Source organism: Carya illinoinensis, chromosome 11 (assembly GCF_018687715.1).
Source record: "Carya illinoinensis cultivar Pawnee chromosome 11, C.illinoinensisPawnee_v1, whole genome shotgun sequence".
NCBI classification, from domain to species: Eukaryota; Viridiplantae; Streptophyta; class Magnoliopsida; order Fagales; family Juglandaceae; genus Carya; species Carya illinoinensis.
This window is the reverse complement of record NC_056762.1, coordinates 45055123-45077499: the sequence shown is the minus strand read 5'-3', so window position 1 is coordinate 45077499 and position 22377 is coordinate 45055123. Positions and strand designations below refer to the sequence as shown.

The 22377-nt window shown below is 34.3% G+C and overlaps 1 protein-coding gene and 1 long non-coding RNA gene across 4 annotated transcripts; both read right to left on the bottom strand.

Annotated features, from left to right (window-relative positions):
* Positions 1-3446: 3446 nt before the first annotated feature.
* LOC122281868 (probable galactinol--sucrose galactosyltransferase 1) lies at positions 3447-8483 on the bottom strand. Of its 3 annotated transcripts, none has more exons than XM_043093689.1 (13): positions 7951-8483; positions 7044-7306; positions 6853-6943; positions 6593-6641; positions 6397-6488; positions 6204-6311; positions 5976-6110; positions 5471-5881; positions 5179-5320; positions 5028-5095; positions 4664-4798; positions 4269-4483; positions 3447-4099 (listed from the first exon to the last, which is right to left on the bottom strand). In XM_043093689.1, the coding sequence occupies exons 1-13, from the start codon at positions 8139-8141 to the stop codon at positions 3723-3725; spliced, it is 2277 nt and encodes a 758-aa protein (XP_042949623.1). In that variant the 5' UTR covers positions 8142-8483; the 3' UTR covers positions 3447-3722. The 3 variants fall into 3 exon arrangements, with proteins under 3 accessions (XP_042949623.1, XP_042949622.1, XP_042949624.1); XM_043093688.1 differs by having other exon boundaries at positions 4266-4483; positions 7951-8478; XM_043093690.1 differs by lacking the exon at positions 6204-6311 and having other exon boundaries at positions 4266-4483; positions 7951-8481.
* Positions 8484-17971: 9488 nt separating this feature from the next.
* On the bottom strand, positions 17972-20970 carry LOC122280618. Its single transcript, XR_006229954.1, has 2 exons — positions 18793-20970; positions 17972-18512 (listed from the first exon to the last, which is right to left on the bottom strand). It is a non-coding gene; the product is annotated as an uncharacterized LOC122280618 (long non-coding RNA).
* Between the last annotated feature and the right edge of the window lie 1407 nt (positions 20971-22377).

Below are 22377 nucleotides of genomic sequence, written 5' to 3'. Positions count from 1 at the left end.
TGATTAAAATCAAGATTACAATGAAAATCATGCTATCTATTGCAATTAATTCAATGCTGAGACATAAATGAAATAACCGATAATGAGATCAATGCTCTAAGCCCATGTTCCTAGGCCTATTTATTCAAGCTGGATAAAAACCAGCTTGGGCCCAAAACCCCATTACTGGGTTCCGATTGTGGTTTTCGGCCCGAATTTGACCTGGGCTGGTACCCACATTCTAATAACTGGTTTCATCCAGTCCGAACATGGATATGAAACCCAGGTTCTGTATGAACACTTGGTACCGCCTCGGGTTGGTATAATTAGAAAAGGCCAGACGTAATCCTAACACAACTTTCTAGCCGCCTTTATCTCTCTAGCATCTTCATTCCTTCTAAGTCTTTAACTCTCCAATCCACAATCCATGGACCATCTCTCTCTCTATTCTCGCATTTGTATCCATCCATCTCCCTCTCTCTCTCGCCCTCTCACACACATAGGCGAAACCCTAGCTGCCGTTGTCTCTCTTTCGTGACCATGATATGTCGCGTCGCCGGCCTTTCAGCTAAGTTGGTGTATACTTTTTTCTTTTTCCAGATTTGCAAGAGGGTCTCAAAAAAGTTGATGTATATTCATATTCATCCTCGTGCCATCGACTTCATCCTTGGGTATGTTTTCTTCTCTATTTGTTGATTTTGGGTTTGTTTTAATCAGTGCATTGCGGTAAAAGATTTGAGGAGTATTTTAGTGCTATGGATCTAAGGTCTGCTTCTTCTTTTTATTTATGGGTTAGATCCGTCGTCTTCATCCCCGGGCAAGTTTTCTTCTCTCTATTTCTTTGTTCTCTATTTGTTTTTTTTTTTTTTTTGAAATATTTGATCTCTGTTTGTTGATTTTGGGTTTGTTCTCTATTTGTTTGAAGGATTCGAGTCTTAGATTGGATGAAACTATAATTTTCATTTTTAGAAGGATTTGACCTCATATCATGTGCTCTATATATCCATAGAGAATTTGAGTCTTAGATTGGATGAAGCATACCAATTAAGGCCTTATATCTTGAGATAACATTTGGAAATCAATCTTTATGAATTAGGATACAACATAGAAACCCAAAAATTCAAAGATTCGAAAAATGTATTTATTTCTATTAAATTTTTCATACAACGATAAATGATGGCATAAGAATATTTTCTATTAGATTGAATTTGTCTACTTTTCTAATGCTCTCTATTGTCCACTTAACCTTGAGATTTTGGTTCATAAAATAATGGCATAGCCTCCAAAATTAACATTCACGGCATGTTCCACCAGAAATGACTAACAAAATGTTAGTTCAGGGGTCATTAAAAGCCATAATCATAAAATGTTTGTTAATGGAGTTTGGGAATGTTTAGGTTGCCCCCAAGGGGATGATTGGCAGAGCACAAACTAGATAGAATGCTCACTTCATGACAAAGCCAACCAAACAAAATATTTATTGGGTAATCATACAAGTTGATTGATTTCATTTGTTGGGTGATCTTACAGGTTGGAGAACCACATTTTTGGAAGTATGCAACAAATCTTTTATTCTAATAACCAAGCTCATTTTATCTTAGATATTTTTCAGTTGATCTAAATATAATGCATTATAGTTGAAGTCTAGAATTAGTTTACATGAACATCATAGCATACATGAATTCAAATAGAATTTTCTGGAGAAGTTCACTTTTAGTAAGCATTAAGTAGAAGTTCTCTTGAAGTAGAGCATCTTGTTTGTTTTTTGTATACGACATTCAGGCTGCATTTATATGATACATGAGAGAAGATTATGTTGTAACATGTTTACTTACTAAAAAAAAGATTATGTTGTAACATGTTTGTACAAAACTTTTATTTTTTGCAGGCTCTCTTTCAATCAGATCACTTGAAATTTCTACTTAATGTAAAATTAAATCATTAATAGAAGATCATGCTAATGATTTTATAATTCATATATTGTAATTTTATATTTTGTAATGTAATGTCTAAATAATAAAATAATATAATATGTAGTGGCTTGCATGCATTTTAGTTTTTTATTTTTATATATTTTAATTATTCTAGAAAATGTTAGTATTATGCTTTTTAATGATCTAGAAAAGCTTTTCACATAATATAGGCGTTTATAAAAAAGTATGATTTTCAATACATTTTTTTAATTTTTAAAATAAATATAGGAAAATTATGCTTTGCAACATTTTTGTATAAATATGAATTTTTATTAAAATTAGATGCGATGTTTGAAGAAAAAACAATAAGTTTTTATTTTTAAAAAGTATGCTTCAAAAAATTTTATTTAAAAAAAATAAAAATTTAGGTATAATCCGATACCCAGATTTTCGGGTTTAAGAAATTTAAATTAACCCGAGTTTCAGCCTAAGTTTAAAATTGAGTATATCTGAGCTGAAATCCAACCTGAATTTAAAATTCGAATTTCAGACCAGACATACTTAAATTCCCGATCTAAAATCTGGATGAACAGTCGTACATGTTACTTGAAAGAACTCCAAGAAAATATCAATGCTCGGAGCCCATGATAGTCGTTAAAGGGTCTATGGTTGACAATTGATGAAGTTGGATAGCGGATCATTGCCGGCCAACATCACCTAGAAATTGGCGCTCGATACGGAGATATTTATATACTTTTCTATCGAATTCTTATTTGTAAAATATAAGAAAAAGGTAAGTAATTAGATCTAAATGATTAGATATTTTTTTTAAAAAAAATAATTATGTGTAGTTATTTTTATGTATTTTTTTATATTTTATTAATATAATTAATTATGTATTAAAAAATTTAATATAACTAATTATATCAATAAAGTATATAAAAAATATATAAAAATGACTATATCTAACATTATTTGGTTTTTAAAATATATAAAATATTAGATATTTAATACTACATGAATAGCGTGGGTGCATAATCCTCTTATATGGCACGTGTAGCAATTTTATTTGGTGATGTCTCACAGTGTGCGGAGCAAACTATAATTATTGAATAAATACTTTCGTCAAAAAGTTATTAATTATATTAAAATTATATTTATTATAAAATAAATATAACGAATGGTATAAATTACTCTTTAAAATATGAGAAAATATACACAGTAACCTCACATTTTTTTACACTATTAAAAAATGTGAATTTACTATTTTACCCTCTTTTATTTTAAATTTCAAAAAAAATAATATATTGAGTGTGGAGCTATTGTATAACAGTTCTCTTAAAATATAGACTAGCATTTTGTGAATGGTGTAAAAGGATTCGTGTAGATAGGATATTATCGAAAAGATCCATTACATTCCAATCCACGAGCTAAAATAAAAGTGTCAGTGTTGGACTAGATGGACAGAGGAGTGAAAGGAGCCCATACTTGTCCCTCGGGGTGGGGTTGGGGTTGGGAAGGAGAAGCCAAAAATGAGAATCAACACTGATAGCGTAGCAAATTAGCTTGTCTTGTAGACAAGACTTGTATTGTGCGTAAATTAACGAGAATGAGATAAATTCTTCCACAACCAACCACATTCGTGGTTTATCATTATTCTTCAACAGTGTGTTGTAGAATCTAAATCTGCGACAACAAAGGTACTACCATCATCATCATCATCATCATCTACATCTACTCCTAATTAAACACCTCCTGATCCCTTCCTCCCCCTCCTTATAGGAGGGGATATAAACTCCCAGATCTCCTATTACTGCATAAACTTCAGTTTCATAGCTCATATGTTATATTCCAGAGGTATAACTCATCTTCTGCAACTCTCAAACAAACTGTGACCAAACCAGACCCTTCTTCATATTCGAATTCTATCTCCTCTGAATCAACTATTATTCTCTTTGGTCTGGCTGAAGAATATGCTCCAAATACGCCACACCCACGAACTTTCAAGACAACACTTGTGCTTTTCTCATCTTTATAATTCATTTCTTTGATGGCTCCCCCTGAATTGAACATCTTGATTAGACCTATTGGGGCAAATCTAACTCCATTGCACACTTCCCTGGCAGGAACCACAGTAAAAACTTCATATTCTCTGGATTTTAGTGTAATTGGAATAGCTGCATCCTTTGGAAGATAAACTGTCTCTCCTGCAATTGGCACCACAAGGCACAAAAAGTTCATTAACTAAATTTAAACTCGATCAATCTCTTCATATAATTTTTAAACAGTATGGCCCATTGAACGATTTTTAACCATGCGTTGGTAGAATTTGATATTATCAAGGACAAATCAAGAATGGGAATAAAAACATACCACCTAGATGGGAAAACACGACAGCATCCCCACACCATCTATCATCTGCAACCCTTGGCAGAAAATCAACATCTTTAGCCCTAATAACCCCAGTAATTGTATCCGGATGTTCATTGTGGATGAGGTTCTTTTTTCCAACCCTACACCAGCCAGCTCCCTGGCAGTTAAAGACCCCCACAACTCCAGAAAATTCATTCAGATTCCATATCTTTAGAAGACTGCAAAATCAAGATTGACTAAAGTTAAAAGACGTGAACCTGAACACACGCAAACACATTAGCTCACATCAGCTCATGGAAAACTCAAATGTAAATTAAACGATCATTTGTTCATCTATTTTTTTTTTGGCTAGTTAATTAACATGCTTATCCAATGGGATCATATCCTCTCAGCTTTACCTTTTCCCATCTCTGGCAGGATCAGAAAATAAGCAATCCCTCGTTGGTCTTCCTGGAAGTTTGGCCCTCAATATAGAACCATCAGGGAGTACCAGCTTCTTCAGAAGATTAAAGTCATGGTGCCCAGGCTTGTCACTGCATCAATGCAGACATTCATCCTCGTGAGTAAAGAGGACCAGGATTCTTAACATGTGGACTTAACAATTATCTATCCTAAACCTTTTCTGCAATCAAGTACTAGACTTAACATGTGGACTACTTTTTATTTAAGAGATCCACATGTTATTTATATCTTTCTTATAATTGTTAAAAATGTTTGGGGACAAGTAATACTAAAGAATCTTAATCCGAGTGAAGATCTTACCTAATATAAATCGCACATCCTCCCACAGCACGAGCTGCTGCATGGTATTCAGCCATTGGGTGTAGGCTCTAACATCCAGAAAAATTGAAAAATGAGATCCAACAAATTGGGAAAATCAACATAAATACACAAAATCAGAGTGCTAGCTTACGTGGAACATATCCCAATCAGGCTGCATGAACTCCCCAAGAAAAATGGTGTTGTAAGCAACTGATGCAATATGAATAGTGTGTGATGCCGGATCTCTTGGCCAGAAATCATCTGATGCTCTTATAACAGCTGTCCGCTTTGCGCTACACAATCAATTTGATCATGTTTGATTATCACACAACTCCAAAAATTTTTTTTGATAAAAGTAATAAGAACACAACTCCAAAATGGGCGTTACAAAACAGAGTTACTGTCAAAGAAAGTGAGAAACAGAAAGGCAAAAGATTTGCTACCTGTACAACCCGTCTGTGTTGTGACTCATACAAGAAATAATCCCATTATCAGGAAAATTTCTGGAAATAGACGCCTCCAAGGCCTGATGGTAATTTCTAGCAAGTTTCACCCTTCCACCATGACTGGCCCCAAGCGTTTCCAGGATGTTCTGAGCATCCACTTTGACACCATCGATACCGGCTGATGCTAGGTACGAGTGGAGTTCATTATAGAAGTTGAAAACTTTTTCAGGGTTCACAAGGCCAAGACCATTTCTTGTAATACTTTGTAAACAATCACACGACTCATTTGACTGAACACTGGGAGATGAAACGGGGTAAGCTAATTTAGACTCATAGTGCTCCATATCTATAACACCAGGCTTAACACCTCCCCAATACCCTGTTATTGCATGCCACACGTAAACATACCTGGATATTCAAAGATAAAAAGGAAAATATAAGCACCATATAAAAACAATGGTTTGAAGTATCAGATTCGAAAATCTAAATAATAGAATCATACTTCAAAGAATGCTTGTCCTTTATTTCATCAACAATATGGCGAAGTCCCAAAGCTGGATCCTCTACCCTATGACCTTCTTTGCCATCTTTCTGAAATTTGTGATTCTCTTTGATATGTGTCAGCCTGTTTGCAAAGCTGGACAAGAATGAAAAAAACAGTAAATATTGTTGGCCAAAGAAAGAAAAGGTGGAAACACAAGCAGAATATTCATTCGGATCAATCACGCACTTGGCTGAATTATCAGCTTTGGATTCGATTCCCGTGGGATCCATGCCAACCGATTGCCACCCATCGTCGATTATAACAAACTTTGGAGGAATTCCACCCTTCTCTAAGCTGCAAAATACATAAGCTTCAGACTCTCTATAATTGTAGAACAATGTAATTTTCAAATCACTACCCATGAGGAGACCAATCATACCTATCTAGACCTTGCTTCACGCCCTCTGAAGTGACATCAGTATAGAAAGCATCCCATGTACACCAGCCGAACCAGTTCAACATGTCTGGCATCTGTAAGGCATAATATAACAAAATTATAGGTTATGGTCTCATGACTTAGGATTGATGATGTATAAAACATACTCAAGCCTGAGGTACTTTGGAAGAAAATGTACCTTCTTTCTCTCGCGATGACAAAACGTTTGTAAATGTTTTTCAACAGTCCTGTAAATAATTGGATGAAAAAAAAAAAAGAAGTAATCATTTAAATCTGTAAGCGGTTCTTCGGGAAAAAAAATAATAAAAAATAATGTTTTTACAACGATTCTAGAATGAAGGAAATAATGTAAATGTCTATTCATGATTAACTTGAGACGTGAAATACCAAACTGAGGGGTATTGGTATTGCCAATGTATAAATGCGTACGAGACTCACTTTACTGCATTTGTGATGACATCAAATGGGTCTGGTCCAGCAGCAACAAAAACCAAATGACTCCCTTCAAAGCCCTCAACCGTGGGATCTCCTGCAAGGAAGCACGATTTCATGTCATTATTTTAAAGACAGACAGAGCGTCGATGAATTGATCGAACACAAAAACTGAGGATTCTCTTTAATTTCCATACCACTTTCCAAGCAAATCTCCAATTCATCGTGCTCATTTCCCTGAAGAACAGCCCTGAAATCACCTTCAAGAATGGGCAAGAAAACGGTATACAAGGCAGATTGGTCCATTCCACCTTTGCTTTCATCGTCAATAGTACTAGAATCATCGCGTGCTTCAACAATCAAAAACTGGGTCTCAAAGGGTATGTCTTGGCCACGATTACCCATCCTCTGTGTCATCCACCACAACTTGAAGCGGAAAACGCACAAAAAGCGCAATCCCCTGTAGAACCATTGCATTCATCGCAGCGTGTATGTCAATTGTCCAAATTTTGAGCATTGCCCTTCTAAGACATTTCAGATCATCTTAAGAACACTCGCAATCTTTTGCGTGGATCAGAAATTTAAAAAGATAGACGAAGAAAACTATACAGCTGAATAGTTCAATGAATTAATAAAACCACAAAACAAAAAACGTCCACAGACTCACAGTTCATAGTGAAGAAATTCATGTCCTAACTCATCTCATAAAACCGATTCAAAGAGAGAGAGATGTTTGCTTTGATACAAAAATAGATTTTTTTAAAATCCTGAAGTCCACGTATACTGAAATGTTTACACTTCAATGATACAACAAAGAACAAAATCGAACAGAGATACACGTTAATAGCAAAGAAAAGTAATGCAAACCAAATAAAAATAGAGGTTAATGACAAGCTGGTAAGATTACTTTTATAAACCAAAATCAAAACAGTCGTTTTTATGAGCATTCAAACAAGAAAAAACATGGGAAAAGAAAGAAAAAGAAACCCAGAATTATTGATCCAGAAGAAAAAGAACGAGGACCATGAAGCAGAAATTTATTTATTATTTATTATTTGTTTAACAGCGAGGGGAAAAGTAATCACTAATCAGAGAGAAACGTACTCAAGTTTTCCAATAGGGAATACCCGGCGGCTACCGATCTGGTCGGATACGACGCCAATGAATGCGCCATTGGCCAATGCACCTCCTGAGGCAGCTGTTACGATAACGTTCTCTTTGACATCTCGCAACACACAGTTCCCCAACACCATCAACTTCCCATCCGCCACACCTATCCCCGCCCCTACAGTCATCTTTCTGTTTCCTTTCTTCCCTCAAAAAGTTTTCCTTTTTGTTGCCAAGAGCCCCAAAAACAACAACAACGCCAACACTTAGATGCCAAAGAACAGAAGAAGAAGCCAGGAAAACAGAAACAAAAAACCGGAACAGGTAAAAAACAGGGCAAACGTGACCAACGTGACCGGAAGAAGAAGGACGGCGATTTATGAGGATGACAGTTAAATAAAAGCAAGACACGTTGTCGGCGATAGGCACGGAGTTGAGGGTATTTATTAGAGAAAAAAAATAAGTTCACGCGTGAAACAGGTCCGTGTCACGTTCAGAGACGGAAAGCCATCGGGACCGGGTCAGAATCGAAGAGTTCCCTTTTTTTTTTTTTTTTTTTTTTTTTTTTTTTTTTTTAACAAAAATGAACTCTTTGAGGCGGGAATCAATGCAGTCCAGTCGGATCATGTAAACTAGAATGTCAGGATCATGTGTCGCCATGAGTCGTGTCCCGTTTGTTTCTTCGTTTGATCAAGATTCATATGACATACGGGGCAGCTCAGGTGACGTCGCGTCGTCGCTTTCTTTACCAAGCATGGATGCAACACCTTTGAGCCCTCTCCATCCACCATGGATCAGATTTAATCGCATGCTATGTAAGTTTTTTTAAAACTCTAGAACCTACGTATCCATATCTAATGGAGTTAGAACTCGATCTATCACTTAAATTAAATAAATCATAATGGGATTACAGTATTTTTATATTTAATTACAGTAAAATAAGAAATTTATAAATTTCTTGATAAAAATAAATCTATAAATAATATTGAGAGGTTAAGAATTCTCACATATAATATTATTATACTTTTAACTCTCGGAAGATACTTACGAGATTAAGTTGTTAAAGTGATCTTTCTCTCATAATTAAGTTAAATTTTTTATTGAACTGAGATAGAAAAATATATGTTATTTAATTGTTGTTATTATATTATAGATCATATAAAATCTAATATAAATATTTAACATGCTCTGCTCTCGATCTTTTCGGGAGCCATCATCTACCACTCGTTGATGTAAAATCTTCTTTGTATGTTTTTTGTTTTTTCCATTAAGATTTGTTTACAAAGTTGTTTATGTTAACAAGAAGGGTAGATTTGGTGGGCGTTTCTTCTTAATTTAGACCATGATGTAGATGGTCAAGAGCAAGAAGCTGGTAACTGTACGTGCTGATTGGGTTCTGATGGATGGATAGTTGTTGCAAGTTAAGGTGTTGAGAGATTGGAGAAGAAGTGGATAATTGCCTAGAAAATATCTACCTCGTCGCCAATCTCTGTACCGGATAACTGCCTTGAAAATATCGACCTCATGAGTTGGAGCTATGTGGATTTCCGGCGATGATTAAAAACAGCTAGCATTTTGACATTTTCAACCCGAAAAGAAATAATAAAGTTAGAGAAAAAAAGAATAAACGAATAATAACGTGTGAGAGAGAGAGAGAGAGAGAGAGAGAGAGAGAGAGAGAGAGAGAGAGAGCGATGATCGGGCGGGTCTAAAGGTTAACGACGAAGTTGAGGATGCGGTGGCTGCTTAGCTTACATACAACCGACTTTCCTCATATACATATATAAATTAATTAATGAACATTAGACAGCTGAGGCGTCGGTTGACATGTCATTGCATTTATTTTCATATGGTTGGTAGGTCATAGCATATATAAACACAAGGCTATTCTTATTATTATGTTTGTGATTTGAATGAATAATATATATAATAAAGTAGTCATAATAATAATAGATAATGGGATTGAACAATTAAAGCGAAGTACGTGTGGCCACGTCAGATGGTACAAGGACACAGCTCAGATCCTACTTGGCATGGGCCAAATCTGTTAACTTTGTTGATCCCCACAAAAGGAAAAGAAAGGGAACACATCTTTAATGTGTGAACGAACTTAACACCAACAATAAACGCATATTTTTCGCGCGCGCGGCGACAGCAGCATTAAACTCACCGATACATAGATTTTGCATCTAACAAGAATGATTGGCACAACAAACATCCATTTCCTTTGTATTTTGGAAATCCCTTAGCTAGCTATCTAGCCATAAATCAACATAAACTCTAATATGTTATATATATATATATGTAATCAATATCTAGAGTGACTTTTATATATCTATCTATAATAATAAGCGCCTATCGTGCTTCTACAAGAATGAGCAGTAAATTGTTACGTTCCGTTTTTTTCTTCCGTTTTTATTACATAATTACTTTTTTAATATTTTGTTTTCTTCCTTTGTGTCCGTTTATATAAGGATGTTTTGGTCTTTAGTGAAACTGTGTCAGTGATATTTTTTCATTGATCTCTCTCTTCTCTATTATCTCTTTGTCTCCGCTCTCCATCTTGCTGAATCTCTCTCTCTCTCTCTCTCTCTCTCTCTCTCTCTCTCTCTCTCTCTCTCTCTCTCTCTCTCTCTCCGTTTATTCCTCTTCGCAGAATCTCCATCAAGTTCTTTATGCTTCAACACTTAATTTCTTACTTGTTCCTCTTATTTCCAGGAGGCTGCTAGATTTTTGCAATCAAAAAGTGAGTTAATCTCTCTCTCTCTCTCTCTCTCTCTCTCTCTCTCTCTCTCTCTCTCTCTCTCTCTCTCTCTCTCTCTCTCTCTCTCTCTCTCTCTCTCTACGTTGGGTTTCTCAAAGAATTCTTAGCCAGGCTAATGTGTTCTTAAATCAGATAGAGGTATTGATCAGGAGGTCAAATACAAGCCTCTACCTGTAGGCCCAAGCACTAGCACTCGTTCAGAGACCAAGGAATCTGAAAAAGCAAAGGTTAGAATACTCAGTCAATCCTTACTTGACTCGTGATTTTCATAACTGACATCTGTAACGTTCCCAGGTCTTTATTCTTGAGAATATTTACTGGAAGGAAGTTTGTGTACTTTCTGTAGTGTGGATCGTTGTCCTTGGACTGCAGATCGCCAAGGTTTTAATCAGCTTTGTGCATATTTTCTTTCTAGAAGTACTCTATGATTAGTTTTCTTTTGCTTCTCGCATCAATGAGCTAGATTGATGAATTTCTCTTGTGATGGATACAGAATCATACAACTACTTGTTTGGTGCTGTATTGGGTACTAAACAAGCCTCTACCTGCAAGCCCAAGCACTAGCACTCGTTCAGAGACCAAAGAATCTGAAAAAGCAGAGGTTAGAATACTCAGTCAATCCTTACTTGACTCGTGATTTTCATAACTGATATCTGTAACATTCTCAGGTCTCTATTCTTGAGAATATTTACTGGAAGGAAGTTGGTGTACTTTTTGCAGTGTGGATTGTTGTCCTTGGACTGCAGATCGCCAAGGTTTTAATCAGCTTTGTGCATATTTTCTTTCTAGAAGTATTCTATGATTAGTTTTCCTTTGCTTCTCGCATCAATGAGCTAGATTGATGGATTTCTCTTGTGATGGATACAGAATCATACAACTACTTGTTCGGTGCTGTATTGGGTACTAAACCTATTGCAGGTACCTTTAAACAACTTCAACGAGAATAGAAGAGTTGTGGGCTCGGATGCTAAGATTCTTGAAAACTATTGCTTAAGCATCTTGATGATGGTTTATTTTCCTTTTGTCATCCTCAGATCCCAATAACTGTTGGAGTGACTTCATATGAAGCCGTGAACCTTTACAAAGGGCAGAGAGTGATCGTATCAAAGGGAGAAGCAGACACAAATTAAATTCAGTTTACAGTTATTTAATTAAGGAATTATGGATATGAAACAATTCATAACAATAAGGTTTTGAGTGCTTGAGATGTCTTAAAAAATGTCGTAGTCAGCATCGTTGAAAATCTGCGAGTATTGCGTAGAAGATTAATCCTTGATTAAGAAAATCAACCTCTAATAAGTCAGTCCCACAACACAGCATGTTGATTATTTTTTTAATGGTGCTGAGCTGTGTTTGGGATTTTGACCCTTCAATAATTATATGAAATTTGAATTAATTAGCAGATAAATTGTCATCTTCTCTGAAATGATCGAAATCTAAATTGCGAGTGTCCCCACACTACAATGATAGATTCGTATATTAGTAAAAAATAGTAATTTTTAGCGATAAGAACGCATGACTTATTCCTAAAAATTAGTTTGTCTTACATGTTTGCAAAAAACTTGAAAAATAATAAACGACAAAACAAATGATCCAACGAAAGGTGTCTTAAAAGTCAAAAGTAGAAAGAAGAAAGTTACATTTATAATTTTGTCCCTGCAAAAACCTTGAATCATGAATTTAACATTTTTATAAAACGTTGAAAAAATAGATCGATCTTATCAATAATTGATTTTGAATAGTTTCTAGCAACCAAACATGGTCCACTTCACATGATTCATGCCGCTCACATCCTACATTAGTGTTCTTTGCTTGGCCACTCTTCCAATATTTGTCTTTATTTTTCTCAATAATTGGGTTCTTTTGCACTCTCCCTTGAATTATTGATGTTAGATCTTTCAATTAAAGCTGTAGAATTACTGATGTACGTTCATGGAAAAGGAAATCCATTAGTGATTTAAATCAACTTTAATCTTTATTGGTGGGTCTGGGATGACTTATATGAGTTTAAGAGACCCACAAAAAAGATATATATATATATATATAGAGTCATTCTACACAACCACCAACTGTTCACGCAACCCCCTCACTCCAGCCAACGTGGCATTTTAAGGCAATTTATATATTTATTGAATTGAGAACCACTCGCTAATCCCTATCTTGTCGTCTTCCTTGCACACAATTTTCAGACTTGCGTTTTCTTTAAAAAACAAACACTCTACCATCCACCTTCCTCTCCGTCACATATTTTTCTCTTCGATCTCTCAACCCAAAATCGAAAGGGAAATTCGAAAGACCCATAAAGAGATTTTTTTTTTTTTTTTTTTTTTTTTTTTTTTTTATGGGTGTTCGAACCCTGATTTTTCTCGATGGCGTACTTGTTTTTTTCTCGTGTTGATTCAGGTGCTTCTATTCAAAACCGGGTTGATTCATGTCGTGAAGAAATGGTGGAGATGGATCGAAGATTGCTTTCATGTTCACCAGTTCCTCAAAGTCCCCGAATTCAATGAAGGTATGCAAGAGAATCAGCTTTATCTAAGAGTTTCCCTCTACCTTAACTCCTTGCCTAGTCTCGAAGACTCCGATTTCACCAACCTTGTCACCAGCAAGAAGCCTAACGACATCGTTCTCTGCCTCGACCCCAACCAGACCGTCAAGGACAACTTTCTTGGCGCCGTATTGACATGGACCAACGCTGACAAGATGCTACCCAACGACTGCAGAAGCTTCGTCCTGAAGGTTCGAAAGACGAACAAGCGCAGAATCCTTCGGCCGTATCTCCAGCACATCCACTCGGTGGCTGATGAAATTGAGCTGAGAAAACAGCGAGACCTGAAGCTGTACATGAATATCAAGCGAGGCGAGGACGACGACGATCATCACCATCATCATCATCGTAGCGGGGGTGGTGACGGAAGGGAGGATCAGAGGGAGGAGGACGTATGTGAGAGGGCAATTTTCGTTTATGGGTCTGAGGGTTTTGGTCACTCCAGCGTCGTGAGAGTCCTGAGAGGGAAGATGGAGGATCGTGAGAGGGAAGAGTGAGGTCTGAGAGTTTGAGAGAATTTCGTCCCACCCGATGCAAAAGTCGATTAAGCCGTGATGTTGCCTCCGGACCGGGTTCGCCACGTCAGGAGTGCGGCGTGCGTTTTAAAAACCGGGGGATGGATAGATTAATTCATATATATATCAGAACCTTTGAAAATAATAAGGATACAATTCTTATTTACGACTTTATTTTAAATGAAGGACATATTTATAAAATAAAATTGTAAGGTAGCTCGTTATTTTATAAAAATAATCTCTATTTAAATTAGAATTAGTAAAATAAATTATAAAATATTTGGTCATGTTCGGTTTATGAACAATTTAAAGAATTTTGATCATTATTTAATTTTATATTACAACAAATATCTTTAAATTTCAAATTTCTTATTTCAACTTTTAAACTTTCCATTCAACCATCACTTAATCAAAAGATTGAATACGATTTTATATATAAAAATATTTAGTGATTTAAATCAACTTTAATCTTTATTGGTGGGTCTAGGATGACTTATATGAGTTTGAGAGACCCACAAAAAAGATATATATATATATATATTAGAATCTTTGAAAATAATAAGGATACAATTCTTATTTACGACTCTATTTTAAATGAAGGACATATTTATAAAATAAAATTGTAAGGTAGCTCGTTATTTTATAAAAATAATCTCCATTTAAATTAGAATTAGTAAAATCAATTATAAAATATTTGGTCATGTTCGGTTTATGAACAATTTAAAGAATTTTGATCATTATTTAATTTTATATTACAACAAATATTTTTAAATCTCAAATTTCTTATTTCAACTTTTAAACTTTCCATTCAACCATCACTTAATCAAAATATTGGTTTCTCATTTCTGCTTCTGGTTTTAATTGCATGTCTTCTCATTTTCATGTTCAAATACTTTTTGACTCTGCCTTTGGATTTGTTAGGTTTTATTTCCAATTTTTTGCACTGAGTTAGAGCATGTAGCAGCTCTCAGGATATACTGAAGATAAAAGCTTGTTTGTTTTCAGTTTGCACTTCCCTTATGGTAATAATCTTATGATATCAACATATTTTAATGTGACCATAACCTCGGTTGATTCACATGAATAACCTCAGTTGCTTCAGTATACTGAATGAGATGTACTTATTTCTTCTGTTCTTTATTTTAGGACATTTCACCTCTCTCTTACCTGCTATTGAGCGGTGTATAGCGGTGTATAGCGGTGTTGCTGATTGCTGAACGTGTTGCTGATTACTATTATTTACTTTTATGGGAAAGTTTTATATTTATATTTTGCCTCTACTAGGCAAATGTCCCTTGAACGTTTTAATTCTACTAGTATATATATATCAATATCATATAAAACAGCCGTTCTTTTTTATTTTTAAAAAAAAAAAAATTAATATCAACATCCGCCTTTTCTGCAACAGAACAGGACATTCACATAAGACATGAGAATTAAGATTCAGATGGAAAGCTTTAGATTAATGTGGACAAACGCATGTGATCAAAACACATCTAAACCGTGCTTTCTATTTTCTAGGGATGGAGAACAGAGCCAAAAAGTAGGGTGGCTCTCGTCCTGAAAATTGTCGGGGACTTTGTATTATTGATCGTCATGAAAATTTAAAAAGTATTCATGAATCATAATCACGTGACGTGATAGATATGGAATCTCTCTCTATATATAGTATTTATATAATATGGTGGGTGCAGTTCTTAGAGATTCACATGCATGTTGCGTGAAGTCATATGTCTGAATCAGACAGTCTAATAACCTACGCGAATACAACCAATAAACGAGTCTCCCAAGTAGTCCCAAGGCCTACAAGGCTACAATTGAAAACTACCAATCCGCTTATTTCAAAAATTTAAGTAAATGAAAATAAATCATTTATTTTCTTGTATTAGATTTTAAGACTCTCCTCACGTGGCCAGATTCCTTTTTCATGACTTGAGTCCAACGCCTCACATGTTTAGGTTTGAATATTTTTATTTTATTTAATTATTATAATATTTTTAAATTTTTACACAAAATATAATAAATAATTTAATTTTTTTAAATTTTAAAATAATAATAATATTAAAAAAATAATTTTAAAATTTAAATTCAAAACATCTGTTCTGATATCACATAAAATCACCACTTATTCCATAAATAATAAATAAAAAAAAGTAAATTTATTTTATCATATTATATTCTTAACAGAAACTCTACTTTGAACCCTTCACAATGATTTTCATATTCTCTATTTACCAAATTTATTTTTCTGTTAACAACTTTAAAATACACAGTATATCAACTTATATATTTTAATTTATTTTTATTATTTAAATACTTATTCTTTTATTTATTTTAAATACTTTTCTAACTGCCATTAAATTTATGAAATTCTTAAATCTTTTAATATTTCTCATATATTAATGTAAACACAATCTCTCTGTTGCCAAAATATTATCAATAGCTCAATAAAAAAAAAAAACTAAATAGAAAATAAAGATGGAAAAATTCATCCTATTTTTTATCCATTTATCATGTTTTGAAAATTTTTTAACACGATTATATTCCTTTTTATTGCAATAAAATGTTCTAATAATCGTGTTTCTATAAATAAAGGCATAAATGTGAGAAATATAAATGAAGATTAGGAAAAAGAAAGAAATAATAAAAAGATGTTTACATAGATAAATAGTGCATGTTAGATGTAGAAAAGCACTTTAACTCATACGTATTTTACAGTGATTTTACATAATCAACCTTATTTTAACATAATGTTTTCTATTTTATAAATAAATAAATAATAGAGAAGCTAGTAAGGGTACTCTTAAGATGTTTAGAAAAGAAAATAATTAGAGAAACCAGTTTAGAGACGATGATGTTTAAGTCCAACCCAAACTCAGGTTTAAAAGCTGGACCAGATTTGTTTTCTGTAAGCTCATGGATTTGTCTTGGGAGGCCGTTTATTGGACCACTTACTCTTGAACCATGCTATATGGGCCTTTTTATATTTCAATATAAATCATCATCATTCAAAATGCCATGGCCCCTTCATCAAAAGACATTATTAGGCTTAGCCATTTTTTACCATTAATGGGATAATATTTCATATTCTATTCCCGCTACAAACATACCGACAATTTTTTTTATGTTTTTTTCCCCAATCCCATGAAAAATGCATAAATGGACCACAATATCCGATGGTCACTACATTAGGCAGCGCCTTGAGGCCACAAACACCCACAACATCCCACAAAAGTGAATATGGAGGTGTGCGATGGAGGTAAATCGTAAATGACTGGCGCGCGTGGATTGATTCTAACATGATCGAAGAAACTTTTTTTTTTTTTTCACACTCTTACCTTTCATTACAACCTGCTTAAAGTCTTACAGATAAGCAAACAACAGTTCATTAATAATATTACAGAATTGGTGGATCCTTTCCACCATGAAAATTGGAAGCCAAGATGAGGTGTATGCTCCCGAATAGGTTGTTGGAAGCTGCCCATTGCACAATTAAGTGCACGTATTGATTTGATTCTCGATGTATTTTCACGACATTCTAACTTTAAAAGGATTGCAATTAAATTTTTGGTGTCTTAGATTATGGGTTGTATTGTCCAGTCTAATGTAGTGTCTGGGTCCATGACTCATTGCAGTGTTACTAGCGAGTCTCCCGCTATCAACGATTTCTTGATTTTTCTTGCCTTTGCTTCCTCTACTCTTATGTACATTGCCTTGGCTTCACCTTGGTTTGGGTTTTAACTTTTGATTTGTCTGGTTTGCACAAAGATCGGAGTTCCTTCCTCTAATCTACAAATGGTTGCTGTTGTGCTTCCTGAGCTTCTTACTACCACATTAAAGGTTAACAAATTATGGTCTTTTGGTATGGGATTCACCTTGTGGCTTTTATTGATTTGTTCATTGCCCCATGCTTCACAATGCTCTTTATAAATTTTGAGAGTGTCATTGACAAAGTTTTCAATGTTGGGGTTTAGAGCCTCATGAATAATCTTGTTTCTAAGGAACCAAATACTATCCACAGCAATGATGGCAAAAATTTGAAAATGGTGCTTCTCACTAGTTTGGATGTTAAGGTTCTTAGAAGTGTTGAGAATGCATTTCATCTAGTGGTCTATTTCCCTCTGGGCAAAACATGAAAAATAAAAAAAATGCCACTTGGCAATCAAAATAGACATGGATAAAGCCTTCGACTTTATGGAATGGGGTTTCCTCACTCAGATTATGATAAGGCTAGGTTTCTACAACAAAAATGGATCAATTAAATAAAGGAATGCATCAAAACATTCACTTACTTAGTAATTGTAAATGGAAGACCTGATGGCCTCATCCATCCCTTTAGAGGACTCTGCAGGGAGACCCCCATTTTCTCTTCATCCTCTAAACTGAGGTTCTCACAAGACTTATCACCAAAGATTAGAATCATGGAAACATTAAAGGAATCACCATCAATAGACATGGCCCCTCAATTTCACACCTTCTCTTTGATAATGACCTTATCATTTTTGGAAAAACCTCGAGCCAAAATGCCCAAAGACTCATGAATTGCCTGAAAAAATATTCTCAATGGTGCGGCCAAAAAGTACATGTTAGAAAATCCTCAGTTCAATTTAGCAGAAACACTCCCATTGAAGCAAAAAGAGATATAAAGGCCATTTTTTTATTTTAAAAATACCTCCTCAAAAATAATATACCTTGGCATGCCACTCTCTTTCAATGCCTCAAAAAAAATTCACTGCGAACAAATTCAAGAGAACATTATTCAAAAAATGGTAGGATGGAAGGCAAAGCTACTTTTACAAATTGGCAGAACCACTTTAATCAAAGTTGTGGGTAACTCTATACCTTCCTACCTCATGTCCACCATCACCATTCCAAAGATCATTACAAACAACATTGATAGAGTCATTAATAGATTGACCTCAGATTTTAATAAAGCCCTCATTTCAAAAATTGGATGGCAATTAATTAATAGTAGCAGTGCCATTTGGAAAGACATCTTAGCTGGGAAATACCTGAAAAATAATTCCATCTTTGACGCCAACCAAAAACCCAATAACTCCTGGATTTGGAAAGGTACTATCAAGCAACTGGACTTTCTTAAAGGTAGTGTATACTTTCAGGTTAACAATGATCTTGGCACAAAAGTCTGGTCTAACCCTTGGGTTCCTACTCTTCCCAGTTTCAAATCAATCCCAAAAAACACTCTTATTCATAAGGATCCCTCCACTATTGTCTTGGAGCCAACCCTGGAAGAACCAAGAAGATGGAACATAATCTTACTCCAAGCACTCTTTCAACAAGACTCTGTTGAGATTATGAAAATTCCACTAGTTTAAATCAACTTTCAAAATTTGGAAGACAAGCTTCTTTGGGTCCACCACAAATATGCTCATGTAGCCATCACCATGAACCAAAATCAAAACATGCTTTCTGAATAGTCAAACAATTGGAAAAAGCTTTGGAAATGAAAAATTTAAGTCAGGTTGAAACTTTTTTGTTGGAAAATTTTAAACAACATCATTTCCACACAGATTTTGCTCAAAAAAATTATCCCAATGTCTGAGAAAGAGTTTTGAGTGTCCCATCTGCAAAAATGATCGAAGAAGACATGAAATTAAGGAAAAAAAGAAAAAGAAAAGACCATTAAAACAAAGTAAAAGGCATGATCGTCAAACGATTATTTATTTACTTTTTTCCAAGAGAAAGAAACACGTTTCCAACATCATTGCATAGTGCCAACTCAAAACAATTTAAAAACGAAAGGAGATGCCCAAATAAGAAAATAAGCACGATGCAATCCAAGCCAAACCAAACCAAACCAAACCAGATCTGTTGGTATTTTTCCAGATTTAGAGATTTCAACAAAAACATTTTATATTTGGCTGTAGAGTAGAGGTTTTTTTTGGTGCATATTATAAATAGAGTCACTTCATTCATAGACGTTTAGCCTATAATGACCACGGTTTAAATCATGATGGGGTTGTTGCATTAGTCCCCGATTAAGACTTGATAGAAACGCAAAGGGCACAGCCTCCTGTTGGATTGAAATATAAAATCCTTAAAAACAAACGTGTTTACCACAACTCGCAATTAGATCACTAATTATGGGGCTTAGATAACTAACTAACTTTAATTGAGTAGGAAATATATTTAAAGGACGACACAAACCCCATAATTAAAGTCTAAACAGGGTGAAATATCCCAGAGAAAAATAACCTGAATGAATGGAATTGAATACGTCAATCAAATCAAAATCTGTCTTATTTTCAAACGCATCTCATCAATTTTGTATTATGCAGACATCGTGCGGTGTGACATTGAATCTTGTAAGTAGTGGTTTTCGATTTTGCTTTCTAGCTTTTACAATTTAATTATTGTTGTGGTGGAGCTAGACGGTTCCATATTTTTTGTCCTATTTCCCCCACTTATAGAGCCCACCTCGATCATGACTCAACTCAAATTCACAAAAGAAATATCTTTGCTAATAAATCCTAAAATATGCACTTGGTCACTCCATCGATAAATTTATACAAATCATAATTAAAACTAAGTCTACCAAAATTAATAATTACTTTTAACAGCCCTAGCAATATCCAATAATTACCTTAAAAAAATTAAGACGATGAAGTTGCAAGAGAGGAGCTACTATTTATATGTAGCATTGAAAATTAAAGCTTCATTTTAAAAAATATATAGTGCATGAAGATTATGTAAATAGTAAAAAATTGTGTAGATTTTTTCTACAAAGATAAGAATAATTAGAAAATATTGACAGTAGCTAGCATATAACAACAGATAGGTCAGTTTCGTATGGAAGGAAGGTTGGATGGATTAGCCATTCCATTTCCATATAATTCCGTTTTTGAGAAGACAAAATGATTAGCTAAAAGAAAGCGGAGTCCTTTTTATGGTGATGATGAGGCTTACTAATATTACAGACACGTTAAATATGATTTTTTTTTTAATATTTTAAGTATAAAGTAAGTCAACAATAATGGCACATTCTAACAAACAACAATGGCGTTAAAGATACAATCAAATATGTATATATGTACGTACCTACTTGTAAAAGTTAATAGAAAAGAAGAAGGTGGCCAAATATGTAAGAAAACTCACTATAAATCAATCCAAATCCGAAACGGATGGCAATTGACATACGAACTAATTTGGAAGCAAACCCAACTTAAAAAATGACCCTACCCTGTTCTTACTTACTTCAATATCATGTGTTATATATATATATATATATTTTAAAAAAATTATATTAATATATCCAAGTGAAAAAGGTCACATTCATTCACATCAATCTACAATGAAACAAGCTTAGCTAAACCCTTTCGGTGCTGGATTCGACGTGGTCATTATATTTTGCCTTTAAAAATTTCACAGCTAAAAGGGAAAAGTCTTCTAGAAGCACTCCCAGTCCAGCTGCCAGTCCCCACATGTAACTAAAGAGAGAGACAGAGTACAGACCTTACTAACTTTGTGCATTCTTTAATCTGTGCACAGATAAAGACAAAGACGGCTTCTAGAAAGCCTCACACATGCCAAACCAATGACAACCACATTCACTTGAAATCAGAAATAAAATCAACCAAACAAACACCCCCCATTTCGTTTTCCATACGACAGGACAATCCGACCCATTGTCCGGTGAATGGTCAATTTTTAAGAATATCCACCGTTGGATTAAATTTTTGGGTCCGAATTGCCAAATTGGGACAAAGGTCCATACCGAACAAGATTGCGAAGATTCGACCAGAGAAACACAAGAAGCATTCCAAAAAATGGGAGAGAAAAAAAGGGTTTAGGAAAATGGTGTCGAGAGGTTGGAATTATCAAACTATTAGTAATCCTAAGGTCAAGATGCGGGGGATCAAAAAGATAAATCTTTTGAATTGTAGCAATCCAATGACAAAGACTCAAAAATCACTTGTTCCAATTATAAGAGATGTTGATGAGCCCTAATAAAATAATATATACGGAAGTGATTGGAATGGAAAGAATGGTTTTGAGTTTCGTATTAGTACAGTTGAAACATTTCGTTTCCATGAATTAATTGGTATAAAGAAGGTTACAGTTTTGTACGGATCAAAATTTTGACCGTTTCAATCCATACTTCAACCCTTTTTTTTTTTTTTTTGTTCTTCTTCTTTCTTTTTTTTTAATTTTTTTATTTCTTTAAACTGTAAATTTATTTTTTTTACTTCCATTTCACACCAAATTATTTATAATATATTCATATATAAATTATTATTTTACAATACAATTTATATATATTTATATATATAATTTATTCTTATATAATAATATACGAAACAATACCATTTCGTTCCAGTCAAGACTTTAATTGGTATAGCCTCCGATTCGATATTTAAAACTTTAATAGAAGAAGATTTCCGCCTAAAATTGTAAACACATATCCAAATGCTTTTACAGTTTTTTAGTCTTATTTTAGAGACCAATTATATAATCTTTAAAATTCAAGTTTTAAAAAAATTATATTTCTGATGACGTGACACTATTTGATTATATGTATAACTTTATATTTAATAAAAAGTCATTTGCTTCCTTCGCGATGTTCTAGAAACCAAAAT